Genomic DNA, 15,823 nt, shown 5'->3' with positions numbered 1-15,823 from the left:
AACTTGGTTGATCAAGTGTACAACTACAAATTAAGTGCTGAATTTTTTAGTGGTCTCTAACTAAGAGTTGAAATTTCAAGGATGGGAGTGTCATTTCTTGAAATATTGAGAAGAATGTCATTTCTTCAAAGGAGGTCAATGTAATCTATCCTAAAATAAGCATCTCTAAATACTTAAAAGTTTTATATCCAAAGTGAGTTTTCATTTCTTTAAAGTCTATACAAACAAATGGGAGAGCCAGGATTCAACCTATGTTTGAAGACTTTCATTTTCTAAAATTTTTGAGTACTTTATTTTCCAATTACTTATAATAATAATAATAATATATTAATAAAAAATTTAAAAAAAAAAAAAAAAAAAAACACGTTTAACAAAAAAAAAAAAAAAAAAAAAAAAAAGGACATGTCATCGCCATCCAACTTGCATAAGGGCTACATGTATAATTGTACTAAAGACAAGGGAAAAGGTTGAGCAATTCCAAATTTCTCGATACTTATAATGAGTGTTTTGTAATTTGGGTTGCATTTGTTTCACATGAAAACCAAATCCGGAAAGCATTTTACACCATTGTGTGTGTTTGGCACCAATTGAAAATATGGTCAAACTGAAAATGTTTTACACTTTAACCGTAAAATACCCCCTCACACCTGTAAAACCATTTCCATAGTTGTTTTACCTTCAAACAACATTTTACAGACTGAAAAAGTGGAGAGAGAGAGAGAGAGTCGTCGCTGGAAGCTCATTGGCGCCGCCATCCAGATCGTCACCACCCAAGATCGGAGTCCCATCATAGTCACTGCTGGAAGCTCATCGGCACCACCATCTAGATCGTCACCACCTAAAACTAATCTCATTCTCGACCCAAAGCTCATCGGCACCACCGTTCTCATTCTCGTTCTCACCATCGTTCTTGTTCGCAACTGTCATCTAGATCCACCCAAAGCTCTTCGGTGCTGCCGTTCTCATTCTCGTTCTCGCCGTCGTTCTCGTTCTCGACCGCCATCTAGATCCACCCAAAGCTCATCGGTGCCGCCGTCCTCCATCCACTTTGATCTCTCTTTCTGATCTATCTCTCTTTCCCTCAATCTGTCACTCTTTCTCCCTCCGATCTCACTCTTTCTTCCTCTTGCTCAATGTTTTTATTTTGATTTTTGGTTGTGTTAAGTGTATATATTGAAATTTTCTGTAATAAAATTTGTTTGGATGCTAAGAAAATGGTTGAGAAAATGTGAAAAATTTGTAAGAAAATAGCATTTTTAGAATGTTACCATACACCAAAAATCATTTTCCAAACTATTTTCCATTGCACAACCAAACATCCGGATTTTATTTTCCTTACAGAAATTCACTTTTTCCTACATTCATTTTACACTCGAAATTCGATTTACATTGAACCAAACGCACCATTGATGTTACTGCTTTTACGTGAAACAACATAGAGTGGTCCTCACTCTGCATTGTCTACATTAAATGTAGTACGAAACATATGAAAATTTTCAATAGAATGACTTCAAACCGTGATATAAAACTATAAATTTTCACCAATGAGAGTATAAATAAATCTAAGATTTAACCTTTAGATAGCCCAGCGAACTTATTAATTAATAATAATTTAGTAGCACTACCGGCCTCTAGTGTAAGATTTTTAATTGGAAGTATCATAAAATTAGTCAAATTAACTTAGTTAATTAAGATCATAATAATCACATGCTTGAAGAAAATATAGATGAATCAAGCTTAACAAGCACTTGTTTACAAATGCAACGAGAAAGTATCTCCTAAACCCGCTCCATATAAACGGCCTCACATGAATGCCAGTTTGAGAGGGCCGCTCCATGAAACGGGTGCAAGATAATATTTCACAAAAGTACAATAAACCTTCTAGCCTCAAACTTCATAATGAGATGCATATAACGCACTCACACACACAACAGCAAGAGAACTGATTACATTACAACGTCTCTTTATAAACTTAACCTGAAAGATATAATTTGATCCCAATATCTATATCCCTTACAAAGTAAAAACCAAAGAGAACTTTAATAAAGAGGAGGTGAGACAAGCTATTTTGCTTCTACAATTGACCTGCAAGATACAATCCAGAATCACCTCCATTCATTAGAAATTACACAGTATTTCTATGATGATATTCAGGACCAAGCTCCAAAGGAGTAAAAGCCATTCCATGGTCAAGAATAACAAGGCAAAGCAGCTTTTGGAGAGACAAAAGAGGGTTTGAAGTAAACGCCCCTGAAGCGGCTAGGAAGGCCGGGAATGTTCAGATATGAGTAAAGTGCCTTACCAGGGAAAAACTGCACAAACCAATGGTTTGGACCATTTTCGCCATCTTCACGTGACACCTTCAGCAAGAAACTATCTGCATTAGTTTGACAAATCACTGAATAATGGAGATATTTGTTCCACCGCACACAAGTATCGTATGTGCAGTGGAAGGAGAGGGAATATCCTTCATCCTTCGTTCCTGTTACCTTCCATATTCTCATGAGATGAACATCATGTTCTACTAATGACAAACACCCTCCTAAAACCAGCAAGTCATACTCCGAAGATCCAAACCTGACATGGCAAGAGATGGTGTAAAACTTCTCATCACTTACATTGAAACCAAGGATGCAATTGTCACCACTTTTGTCATTTCTTTCTTGAATTTTCCAGTGGAAGGCCCCATTCCAGTATACTGCCGCACCCAAGCCATAGTCAATTGGGACAGGAGGTGCACTCAATTTTCTCCATGAACTATCTCCAATTGTAATTATCTCGAAACTGCTGCCTTCATCACGATTCAAACTATTCATATTTCTATATTCTCGTACAACTTTGTATTTACCGGATGAGGGGTCAAGGTGAAAACCAATCTGATGACTCACTACATACGCTCTTCTTTTTGGTGATGGCAAAATAACACTCTCTCTTGTTATTGGATTCAATATAATCACAGGTTGTATAAGGTAATCCGCAGCTATACAGAGCAAACCATCGCAAGAACACATTAGCCGAAGGCAATTTAACCTCTTCGAAGTGCAAGACATTTTCTTAAAAGGAATTTTGTTAATATTGCATCCCTCAGTGTCCAGTAGAAGTAGGCTCTGCAAATCGACTTTATGATCTGATTTGAGGATGAGTTGAGGAAGTTGATGATTCACTCTACTCAGTTGCAGGTTGATAAATTGAGGGCCTAGAGTCAAGTGACACCATTCCTTACAGACGCTTCTGCATCTTAAGATATATTTTACAGGAAGTCTGGAAAGAATCTCGCATAATATCTCTGGTGGCAAATAAAATGCTCCCTTCTGCATTTTACCATTGTGATTGCTCCCTCGTCTTTGTCTCGAGTTCTCCATCAAAAAAGAATATTCTGATGTGCCCGCTTCAATTCCCTTCTTGTCCTGCATCACAAGCACAATTTAATGTGAAGAGCTTTAAATGCACTAATCAAATCTAAGCACCAATTTAGCAAACCATCCTCCTATCCTCATTGATAACATCAACAAGGAAGCAACATTCCAACTTCAGTTTGGCAATTTAAAAGTTCTGATCCAAGAGTAAACTTACATTTTAAGGGAATAAATACAAATCTGTAAGCCTTAAAGTATAAACCATTAGATGAGAACCAAAAAATATTGGAATAAAAGGTTTTTTTAGGTAAACACACACATGGACCCTTACGGGATAGAACCCAAAACCTAGTGAATAAAAAGCATTTGGTGCTTAGCAGGAAGGTTGACATCTCTGATTGAAAAATTAGTACAGGAGAGATAATGAGTCATATAAGGAATGCAAGCAGCCCAGCAGAGAGAACATACAAATAGGCAAGGTATAAGAGATTGGACTGCCTTAGAGCCTATATGGCATTAGCTTCAGCTTTTAACATTTAGCTTTTAGTTTTTATGTACAGCTTTTTAAAACCTTACTTTTTCCATCTTTTCTCACTTTTTCAATGTACCTTATACTTTAGCACACTTTCAGTAAAAAAAAATTTAGCAAAAAACTAAATAAATTGTTCCCAAACAGATACTAAATGAGAAAATGAGGGAACAAGTAAGGTTTAAAAAACTGTACACAAAAGCTAAAAAAAGCTAAAAGTTAAAAGCTGAGCTTATAAGCTAATGCCAAGCACACTCTTAGTGTTCCAGCTCACTCACATCAACCATTTTATTAAACAGGTAAGACAGTGGGACAGAGCAGACGAGTGCAGTAACTGTCACTCCCTCTAGGAAAACAAACATGAAAATTAAATTCAAAGAAAATTTGGGCTATGGTTCCAGGCCTGAGTTGGAATGAAAGATATCTTTCCGAAGTTAGATGAAGAATAAAGAACTATAAAACATTTAAGTTGAGTCATGGATCCTTGACAAAGAAGTGATAGAACAACACTGACAAATAAAGCTCCAAAAAAAAACAGTTATATGATCCATAATGAAGTGAGGTCGATGGAGATGGCTGGTGAAAAATGTTAAATTTCAACAGAAGAAAATGCAACAATTAAATATCAATATAACCTACCCATCATTGAACTACTTCAAACCACTAATTAAAAACCAATGATCTCACCCAAATATGGAAACAATATGCAGATTATACAATTTTATTTTGTGCTACCTCCAAGGATATACAAAAGCCATACTATCGTGCTTCAAAGTTGCATCGGCATTGAAAGTAAATTTGAATAAGACCAAATTGGTTCCAATGGCAGATATTGGGAATGTAGAAGATTTGGCATTGCTGTCCTCTTGCAAGACAGATTAATGGTATGACTTTTGATGCCAACAAGAAAGAGTTCAAGAAAATACAAGATTAAGTATCAAAAGATTCAAGTTTCTGGTTTAGTTTTAATAAAGTTCTTTTTTTTTTTTTTTTTAATGGAATAGTTTGGTAATTTCCAAATTTTCTGGAATGGGCTGTAATGGGGTGTCGTAGAGGCCCACGAATCTTATTTTATGTTTTTAGTCCTTTTCCGATTGGGTTTATTAGAAGTTAAGTCCTTTTCTTTCTAATATTAGTAATAATAGTCATTCTAGGGATAGGCTATTTAGAGTCCTAGTCCTTCTAGAAAAGGATTTAACAATAGCCTACATAAAGGCTTTATTGTAGTAAAAAAAAAAAAAAATATATATATATATATATAGTGAGGTTGATTCTAACAAAATTCCAGCAGCTTATTTCATGCATTGAGGGTGGAATTGCATTCTCCTACCTAAGTGTGATTGCCTAGTGTTTAGTTATCCTATTTCTTGTTCTACCCCCTGTTTTAACACCAAACAGCCATCAAAATTCAATCTTTCTCTTACCTAAACCCTTAAATATCAATCCTTATTCAAGAACCCTTCAAGAACTCATCAAGAAGTCTGTTGTAGTGCTGAATTCTTAAAGATCCTACATCACCTTTGGGTTCCCCCCATAGGGCTGCTACAATCTGGAAATGTACCCTTTCTACCTTCATTCTCATCCTACCTATATGAGTAATAGACATGTTCACATTTCTTTTCTTTCTTTTATTTTCTTTTGCTTACAGTTCTTTCTTTTTGATAGGTTAGAAAAAAGATTACTTCATACTCATGATGGTGAGCATTCCATAACCTAAAGAATTACAAAAAATTATATGCAAAAAAGAAGTGAATCCATAAAATCTGTTAAAATATTTTGGTGGAGGCGTTGATTGTATGAGATGGAGCCCTAATACTAAACTAATGGTAAGTTAGTCTTCAATCAAATTATGTATGTTTGAGAGGTGCTAATGGAGGGCATTTCCTGTAAAATTGTACTTATAGTAATAAAGTATCCAGGAAAGTGGCTTTCATTGTGTGGACTGCAACATTGGACAAATTTTGACCCTAGACAACCTTATAAAGAGGAATATGGCCTTGGCAAATCAGTGTTGCATGTGCAAGGAAGGCATAGAAAATGCAGATAATCTCTTGCTTCATTTCTCAGTTGCTAATGAATTCTGGTCCTGTGTTTTTTTTTTTTTTTATTTGGGTGCACAGGGGTGTATTGTGTGGTGCCGTTCAAAGTGATCGACTCTTTTTTTGTTGGAAAGGTCAGTTTCATTGGCATAGTAATAGTGGGGTCCATGACCGTCATTATGTTTTGGGGGGGAGCAGAATAGCTGCATTTTTTATGGAGTTGAGAGATCTTTGATTGAGCTAAAGTCTATTCTTCCAAGTTCTCTATTTGAACTGTGCGTGATGATTGGGAGGATTTTTTCTAATTCCTTATTTGAGTTCATAGATTTTTTTCTCTCATTCGCAATTTTTAAGAAGCTCTTCTTTTAGAGCACACCATTTTTATTGAAATTCCTTATTACTTGTCCAAAAAAAAAAATCTAAGAGGATAATTTTTTTTGGATTCTATAAACCACTTTATCAATCCAACTGAATCAAATCAATATCAAAAGAATCGTATTAGGTTTCATTTAACCTAATCAAATTACTTTCTACAATTGAAAAATACTTGATTGCAACTTTTACTTTTATAAATGAGTATGTCAGCCATCCCCATTTTAAATCATCAGATGCTAATGAATTCAAAGTTCCAATCATGCTGAATTAATATCCACTCTTCTATTATAAACTTGAGGTAAAATTCATTTTCAATGTTTGTGGAATGGTAAGTAGCAGATTTAGTGAAAACGCAGATATTTCAGAATAGTAGTAATAAGATAACAAGAAATAGCATTTATTAAGGAAGACAAGCAATATGAAAGCCATCAATACAAAAATATTACGTAATGTCCCTGATAATTTTCAAATATAATTACATCCAGGCTTCTATCACAGTATGCAGCTGTATATAAATAGAAATAAAAAGGGAATCATCAATTATCAAACAATTAAATGTCTATTTAAAGCATTATTTTAAGTGGACGCTCAACGCATTTCCCATCCATTATATTAAATGAATCCAAGTAACCAACTGAGCAACAAACAGTGGAAAAGTAATCTATATATAGGTTTTGGATTTTTTAATTTTTTTTTTTTTTAAAGTGCTATCTAGGGTACTTCCATCTCCAACCTCTAGATTTAATGGTCTAAAAAATATCTAAGGAAGACCATATGCTTTGTATATATAAGTAAAAATAATTCTGTTCTTAACAAAAGTTAGTTCAAATACACAGGGAATGTATCAAACGCTCCTAGAAAATACCTTGAAGGGATGCTACCCATAGCAGTCATCCAATCATACAAAAAACTCATAAAATTTGTTTGGTAACAAGATTAGGACATTCCCACTCCATCAAATGTTCTATTGTTCCTCTCTCACTGACACACAACTGAAAACCCTTCTAGATTTTTTTACTCCAATGGCAATGATATCTTCATTGCCAACAATCTAATATCTGAATCACAGTCTTCAGCACCACAAGAGATATCCCAAATAACGCAGACACAAAAGACCATTTATCTATCACCACTAAAGAATGAAGCAAAAGGAAATTAACTGACTTCCCACTGTTCTTACATATATAACACCAATAAATAACCATATTATTTTATTTCAGAAATTATCCACTGTTAAAATTTTGCTCAGTGCTGCTATCAAGTGAAGAAAACAACCTATTGTGGTACCTTAGCACTCCAGGTCTGCCAAAGAAATGGTGCTCCTGTAGACAAAGTTACCAATTCTGTTTTATTCTGGCCGGAATGGTTGACATATTTCGTACTAGTCACTAAACCGATGCACTATCCCTAAAAATTCTGACTCATTCCCATCCTTTCCAACCAGTCTTGCAATTATTTTGTATTTCATTAGTGGTAATGTGGTGGGATTTTTAGGTCTCTCTGTTCATGATTATAGTGTGCTTCATTTCTTTTTTCAAATATTCATTTTGGCATGTGAAGAATGTATATTAATATATTTTTGAAAAATTAAGGCTAAATTGCAATCTACACCCCCTAAAGTTTTTTTTTTTTGGGGGGGGGGGGGGGTTGGATTTTAAACCCTGTAATTTCAAAATTTGGATTTTACCCCCCAAAGTTCTATTCCTTTTGCATCAGCAACCCCTCCATCCATGTTTTCTGTTAAGTGCTATATAAGTTTGCCACGTGTGTTTAGTTCATCCAATAAAATGATGCCACCTCATTTTTATTTTGCCATGTCATTTTTAATTTTTTAGTTTTTTTAGGCTACAAAAATGATATGGCATCATTTTATTGGACAATCTAAACATGCATGGCAAGTTTATGTGATATTTAATGGAAAATATGGATGAAAAGGCTGCTAATGCAAACGGACTAAAATTTCAAAGTGTAAAATCCAAATTCTGAAATTTCAAAGTGTAAAATCCAAACACGCTCAAACTTTAGGAGTATAATTTGCAATTTACCCAAAAATTAAATAGCATCCGGGGCACATATTGTGTTTTCTGGCTTATGCTCTTTGGTAGCTATTTGGCATTGGGTGTACTGGGATTTAGAAATATTTTCTGATGAACGTACAGGAAAACCTTCTTTAGATTTACCTAAGATTTTTGGAATTCATTTATTTCTTTCAGGGTTGGCTTGTTTTGGGTTTGGCGCATTTCATGTAACGGGGTTGTATGGTCTTGGAATATGGGTTTCCGATCCTTATGGACTAACCGGAAGGGTAAGTCTATTCTTTTTGAGAATGACGTAGCATATATATTTAATGTAATGAGAAGCTAGATAAAATATGTATTGCATTTTTATTGATATATGGACTCTTGCTCTCTCTCACACACATACAAACACAGAGTATACAAAAATAATAGTAGCCCCAAAACGATATACTGGAATAGACTGATAAATGGAATTTTTGTTCAAAAAGTCAACCGGAACAGTAACTAGAACTGAACTGACATCACTACCAGTAACACCCCCCTCCCACCCCCCACCCCCCCGCGTCTCTATCCACCACCTTCTAAGAGCTTCATAATCCAAACAAACTTCAAGTCTTCCTTTTTTTATTACCCTATATGATACTTGATCCTCACCTTGACTAGAAGGTAAATTAGAATACAAGAGCTTAATAGAGATTCACCAAAGATTTCAATTCCAAGTCTCGAAAATGCCTAATAAATTGAAGTTTCCAGTACTGTGTTCCCCTATCAGTTGAACTGCCCAAATAACAGGCAACTAATGCATTATTGTCCACTGCAAAAGTAACAATTCTGTGAAAAGACTTATGAGATATGAATTTCTGTAAAATAAGTCTCATCAAAATCTAACTCAGGTGCCATCCCCAATGATGAATCTAATAGTCTAGAGAATCAGTCCCACCCTCCTCTAATACTTTTTCCACAAACCCACCCCATGCAATCCCCTAACGACCTCAATTGTCCAGCCCCCATTCTTCTCCATATTTTGCATAAATAACCACCACCAATGCTGTTTTAGAGAGCCCATGCTTAACAATTCAAGGGCAATGCTGTAAAGATATTGTTTTTCCTTCCCCACACCATCACCCCTGTTTTTTTTCTTATATTCTAGGGGAACTAGTGAAGTTATACACAACACAGGAAAAAAAAAAGAGCAAACGCGCCAATTAGGAAAAAAAAGAGCAAACGCGCCAATTGTTGGTTTTACAATTTTTACATTCTCTCCCAACATTGTGAAAGAAAAAGCTTTTGACAACCTGCAAACAACCAATTCGTAGAAACTTTTGGCACTCAAATTTAAGCTACAAATTGTTCAACTTTTTCAATAATATAATATCAAAACTTGAAACAAAATTGTTGTGAAAACATCAACTGCGCTCCATTAGCCCATTCATGTGCATACATGTCCGTAATCAAGTATTTGATGTCTGTGGTTTGAACCCCACCCCTCTTTTTCCCCACTCACTATTACCTATCAAAAGAGAATTATGGTCCCAAAGAGAAACCTTCAGTTCGTAGGCTAATTTTTCTTGATTCCGATCATTTATAAATAAGAGAAAAAAGGTTTTTGTGTATTTTTTTTTTATAATATGATTGTTCTCTTGTTTCTTATTCACACTAGAACCCCCAATCTTCTAGGCTACAAAGATACATGAGACCATTTCCTCTTTTTTTTTTTTTTTTTTTGATAAACGAGACCATTTCCTGTTAGAAGCATTGGAAAGAAACCATATTTGATTCTGAACCTTTTTTTTTTTTTTTAAATCACTTTATGGGTCAGCACTTTTAGCTGCAAATTATTCAACTTAAACTAAGTAAAATTCTTTCTCTGCTTTAAGATTTCTAATACCAAAGCAATATCAAAATTAAATATTTTCAATCCGCTAATTGAGACCCATACTAACAATCAGTTTTTAACCTTAGACTAAAAAGAACAAACAGAATACCCAATAAAAAGAACAAAACAGACCCCATAATTCTAGAAAAGGTAATTGTCACAAACATCATATAACACAAAAAAAAAAAAAAAAAAAAGTCTGCTAAAAGTTGCAGAGATGGGATCATAGCAAAAGGATTTTAAGCTATCACACAGACACATACATATATGTACGAAAAATGAATGAAAGATTGGAACTTTGGTTACCGTTGGTGAGAGATCAACAACTAGGAACAAAAGCTGAAGAGTCCGTGGGCTTGTTCAATATTCATTAAGAATGAATAGTCTTTAGCTTAATCACTTGGTTATCAGCAATAGTTGCAGCTATACGATGCAATTGTAAGAGTATTGCGATGAGATCTTTTAGATCTGATTTCTTCTGTGTATGAGAAAGTGGAGAAGGGAATAGGAAGAGAGGAGGGATTCCCTTTTCCTGTGACCCATCAATCCAAGTGAATTATTGACTTCTGTGAGAGTCGGAGAGAGTGTTTTTATTTATTTATTACAAGATAGAAAGTGTGTGAGAGAGGTTTGCACAAATAAAATTGCAGACTTTTTTTTTTTTTTTTCACTTACTTTACCGAGCACTTTATTCAATATTCACTCCACAAAATTTAGCTTCAAATTGGTTCGTAATTAAACAATGATCTCTTCAATCAGATTCTCAAAAAAAAAAAAAATCTCTTCAATCAACACTTAGAAGATGGGTGGAAGATATCTATTTTCTGTCAAAAAAAAAAAAAAAAAGAAGATTGGTGGAAGAGAGCTACAAACCAATTAAAAACTAAAAGGGTGTTTGGTTTGAGAAAAAAATGTTTTGTATTTTGTATTCATTTTCAATTTTTTTTTTTTTTTTTTTTGCGACTCACCACTAAAAAACTAGTTTAGTCATGTTAATTGTACTCAATTTTCATTTTCAGTATCCAAAAAACAGAGTTTAAATACAAAAATTGAATACATCTTTTGCCCATCTTCATTTTTAGTGTAAATGGACACAGTGATAATTTCATTAAAAAAAATACCAACTTTGTGGGTCCCACTAATAGTGAGTTGTCTCATAAAAAATACTCTCTCTCTCTCTCTCTCTCTCTCTCCCTCTCTCCCACCCCCCCCCCCTCTATTTGATGTTGAGATTTGATGAAATTTGTTTGTATCAATGGTTTTCCAATGGAGATGGGGGTGGGTTTTTATTTTTTTCCCATGGATTACAGCTTGCAACGTGGTGATCTGGGCTAGTTTTAGCTTTTGATAGTGGTTCTGGTGGGTTTTGGTTTTGGTCTGTTTCTAAAATTGTGGTTAGGTTTCAGTAATTATGAAGACCTGGAGTTGTGGCTGTGTTTGACGAAGGAGATGAACAATTTCTAGCGAGTGATAAGTTGATTATTGGTTTTGTTAGAAAATAGAAGGATTTGAGCAAAACAAAAACTAAACCAAAATTGGTGCCAAACAAAAAATGATTAGAGGATTTGAGAAGAGAAAATGTGTACAAAAAATGAAAATTGAAAATGAATAGAAACCCTATAAGGAACCAAACAATGGCTAAACTTTTTTTTCCAAATAAAAAACATATTGGTGAAATTGGAATCCCCCTCTCTTTGTAATTCAACCAAAAAAAAATTATTTGGGTAAAAACTAAATTTTAAACCTTAGATTTTAGGATTAGTTTTATGTGGTGGACCTTTTTTTACATCTTGGGCTGGATTTCTCCCAATATACGACAGCCTTGTGATTCTAGGGTAGGAAAGTCGGGACTGGCCTAACTGAGACACACCTTTGGTTAGCTTGTGCGCAAGTTTGGTCTTTCTTGTGTTGACGCGTCTTAGCAAGAATCTTGAGCGTGTTCACGTGCTCACAGCAGGAAAAACTGTTACAAGTGTTATAGGAGGAAAAACACAATACAACAGGATAACTAAAACACTTTAACTAAAATATTTTCTGCTAACAACAATAATACATGAACAGTTCCACAAAGGAAAAAGTATCTCAACATGATTACGGCAGGAATAGATTAATGACAAGAAGTCATGTTAGTCCTTAATTAACCATGACAAAAGAAAATAAGATTAGTCTACTAGAGGAATGGGCTTGGCTCTTTGGCAGATTTAAGTCCAAAAAAGGGAACCAATCTCCAATGTGGGTAACCTTAAAAGGGAATCTTAAAGTAGAAGTTACTCACTTTGGAAAATAGACCTAAATGGCTTAATCTCAGACTCTTGACTCGTTAAAGAGTGGGCTATTGAGAGGGAGAGAAGTGGATAGTCTATTGATGTATGTTTTTACCCTTATCACTCATATTTTCCTTCATTACTCTTGGTTTTCTATTTTTATTTCTTTCTCTTACTTGTTTTTCTCTTCTTCTTCTTCTTCTTCTTTTTTTTTCTTTTTCCTTCTCCCTTTTTTCCCTCCTTTTTATTGTGCACATCTATGGCCTTTTATATTGCTTGTCGTGACAGGATTTTCCATTTTTACTCCTTAACTGCCTTTGGCCTGTTATGGGTGTCCTTCTAGGACTGCCAACTAGTTTGCCGGCTGCCCAGCTACCACCACTACACTGTGTTGGCCATGTCATGCCTCATTCCTAAACAAAAGTGGTTTTGTTTTGTTTTTTACTCCCTTTCACAGTCCCATCTAGATAAGGGCTAGACTTCTCTCTTACCGAGCTCTATAGCATGCACGTAGTGATTCCAGCTTATATTTTACCTCTTTTAGGTGAGATGTCATCCCAGTAGGACATTTTCTCTAAAGAGCTTGAGTGAGAACCCCAAAATAGGTCCCCCTTCTCCCCACCACCAAATCACACCCTCTCTTACCTTTGACCCGTGATCCACCTCCCCTATATTGGCCGGGTATAGGTAGGTGGTGCCAAAGCCTTATGTGCATGTTCCACTTCAATATGAGTCCATTTCTTTTTTGGCTCTCACGCGTTTGCCATTGCCTACAAGTTTGTCTGGCTCTATTGCATGCTTTAGTGCTTGTTTAACTCTTGCGGTGTGAATGAGTTCTTGGATCTTCATTCTCTACATCTCATTTCTTCTTCAGGCTGGGCATTGCTTGGGTGTGGGCTCTCCTTCCTTTAATTCGACCCATGTCCCCTTTTCATCCCTTATTCGTGGGCTAGTTGGTGCTCTTGCCACACCATTGCATTATTCTTGCAATGATTTCATTCACCCTTGTTTGTCTTGTTGTTACTTTTAGGTTTGCGGGCTGAAGCGTCTACCATGCCAATTTCTCGTATTATTTCTTCTTTTAGTCTTTACTGCTTAGCATTCCTACTGGGCCAGTCCATTTAACACCACGGGCTTCCTCGGCCTTTTTTATTCTTTGGGCATCCTTGGCCCGTTTCATTCTTTAGGCATTTTTGGCCCATTTCATTCTTTCCTAACTTTTTCATTCCCACGGGCTTTTGCTAAATCCTTTAGGCTTCCCTGGCCCAATTACCACATCCTTTGCTTTTAGGTTTATTGGCCTACGAACCGATCTCATTTACCAATTCCTTTCTTTGGGCTCCTCTGGCCCCTTTTTGCTTTCTTTCTATTTCTTACAATTCTCATGGGCTTACTACTTCATTCTTTAGGGCTTCCTTGGCCTGTTTGCTTTCTCTAGGGCCACTTATTATTTTGTAGGCCTATGGACCATTATTCCTGCCATTCTGGCCCAATGGTCTTTACTTTGCTGCTTTCTTTCTCCACCTTTTTCATATTGTTGGGCTTCTTCTATCATTGGGCCCTTTTGTCAAAAAATGGGCATCAACATTTTAAAATCAATAGTGTTCACCCAACCGTTTTAATATTTGATTAAGTTGGTTTATGATTGTTAAGTTTTGGAATTTCAAGTTGGCATACGCGTGATCAAAACTGTCTTTTTTTTTTTTTTTTTTTTGAATGAGATCAAAACTGTCTTAGATTAGTACTTTAGAGTGTCAAAGTGCTATCAAGATTGTTGCCTAGGTGCTAGAATTTATTGTGTTATCATGTGTTGCTTGACACCTAACTGATTAAGAAGTCAAGTTTTCAACAGATTAACTTTGCTCGACAGATTGGAAAATCATATTTACTGTAACGTAAATCTGAACAACCTAAACAACTTAAAGGGTATTTTTAAAAAATTTGATACATATTTATTAAGACTTTGGAGCTGGTCTATTGTAGATCTAAAGGTTGTGTATGTTGCTCTTAAAGTTGCTACCAGAAATCAATCTATATTCAATTTGAACTAGTAGATCTGAAATTGTTGCATATTAGTCATCAAAAGTGTTGGATTTAAACCTTTAAGTGGGTTTTTGAAGTAGTAGACTAGAGATTGTGTTGGAGCACATCCATATCAAAGAAATCTATGGATCTTGAAGCTAAGTTTGGTAATTTTAGTTTAAGTTTACGAAGAATAGGGTTATTCGGTCTATTAACTTCTATTTGATAGTGGATATGTTCACCTTGAGATTGATAAGGTCAAATCCTTCCAAGTTTTTATTATGAGTTTGTTTAACTGCTTTTCATGAGTCATCATATGATTCATATCTTATGTTCATTTATATTTATGTCATATATGATTAATGGCAAAGTCAGGAATTTATCTTTGGGGAGGCCATATATAATTTTTTTTTATTGAATTGCCGTCTTCATTCTTTTTTTTTTCTTTTTTTTAAGAATGAGTCAATAGTCCTAAATTTTCCCTTGAACCTAGATTTATCAAATTAAATTATCACTCATAAATAAAATGACTGAGATTTAAAAAAATATATACTAAAAAAATACCAATAGTCCAAAGATCGCTAAATAAAAGACAAACAATCATTCAAATGTCAATGCATAAAAAAAAAATTATAATAAACAACAATTAAATACATGTTAATATAGTAGTATATAGTATATATTGTATATAATATATTGATTATTATAATAATTAATATATTATAAGGAATATAAAAAAGAAAGCAATGAAAAGTAAAGTAAAAAAATCAATAAAACAAAGCAAATGCAAAGTACCTAACTTGGAAAAGAGTAAAAAAACAATGGGTTATGGGTCAGCCAGTCTCAACTAGGGGCATAGATAGAGCACTGCACAGTTAGGGATGTGGGGCCCATGGCACGGAAGCTTCAAAAATTAAGGGGCCCACGGCACTGGCAATGACAATGACAAATTGAGTCACTCTTTCTTGTCTAGTTTGAACATAGTACAAAATTTTACTTTTAAACAAACTATGGTAACAGTGTGAGGGAGGAAAAGGAAGAATTAAAAGTCTAGAGAAAAAAAAAGTTGAAGAAGGCAAAGGCAATGGCAAGAAAAACACAAAGGCCAAGTCCCCAACGAAGAGAGAGAGAGAGAGAGAGTCACCTGTGTGAGAAAGATTGTTTCTGCAACTGTGTGAGAGACTTGGTGGTGGTGCACATCAACAAAATTTCTAACTTTTCAATTTGTCTACTACTGTGTACAAGTAAGTCCTAGATGTGTTGGAATAAAAATTAGATTTTTTTTTTTTCCCTTTTATTTGTTGAGGTTTTTTTTTTTTTTTTTTTTTTTTTTTTAAACCGAGT

At 34.9% G+C, this 15,823-nt stretch overlaps 1 protein-coding gene across 1 annotated transcript; it reads right to left on the bottom strand.

Annotated features, from left to right (window-relative positions):
- Positions 1-1,868: 1,868 nt before the first annotated feature.
- Positions 1,869-10,810, bottom strand: LOC115963794 (F-box protein At5g49610-like). Its single transcript, XM_031082960.1, has 2 exons — positions 10,500-10,810; positions 1,869-3,407 (listed from the first exon to the last, which is right to left on the bottom strand). The coding sequence occupies exon 2, from the start codon at positions 3,360-3,362 to the stop codon at positions 2,190-2,192; it is 1,173 nt and encodes a 390-aa protein (XP_030938820.1). The 5' UTR covers positions 3,363-3,407; positions 10,500-10,810; the 3' UTR covers positions 1,869-2,189.
- Between the last annotated feature and the right edge of the window lie 5,013 nt (positions 10,811-15,823).

The sequence above is a fragment of the Quercus lobata genome, chromosome 10, assembly GCF_001633185.2.
Source record: "Quercus lobata isolate SW786 chromosome 10, ValleyOak3.0 Primary Assembly, whole genome shotgun sequence".
NCBI lineage: Eukaryota > Viridiplantae > Streptophyta > Magnoliopsida > Fagales > Fagaceae > Quercus > Quercus lobata.
The sequence above is the reverse complement of the archived record's forward strand: the minus strand, read 5'-3'. Positions and strand labels throughout refer to the sequence as shown.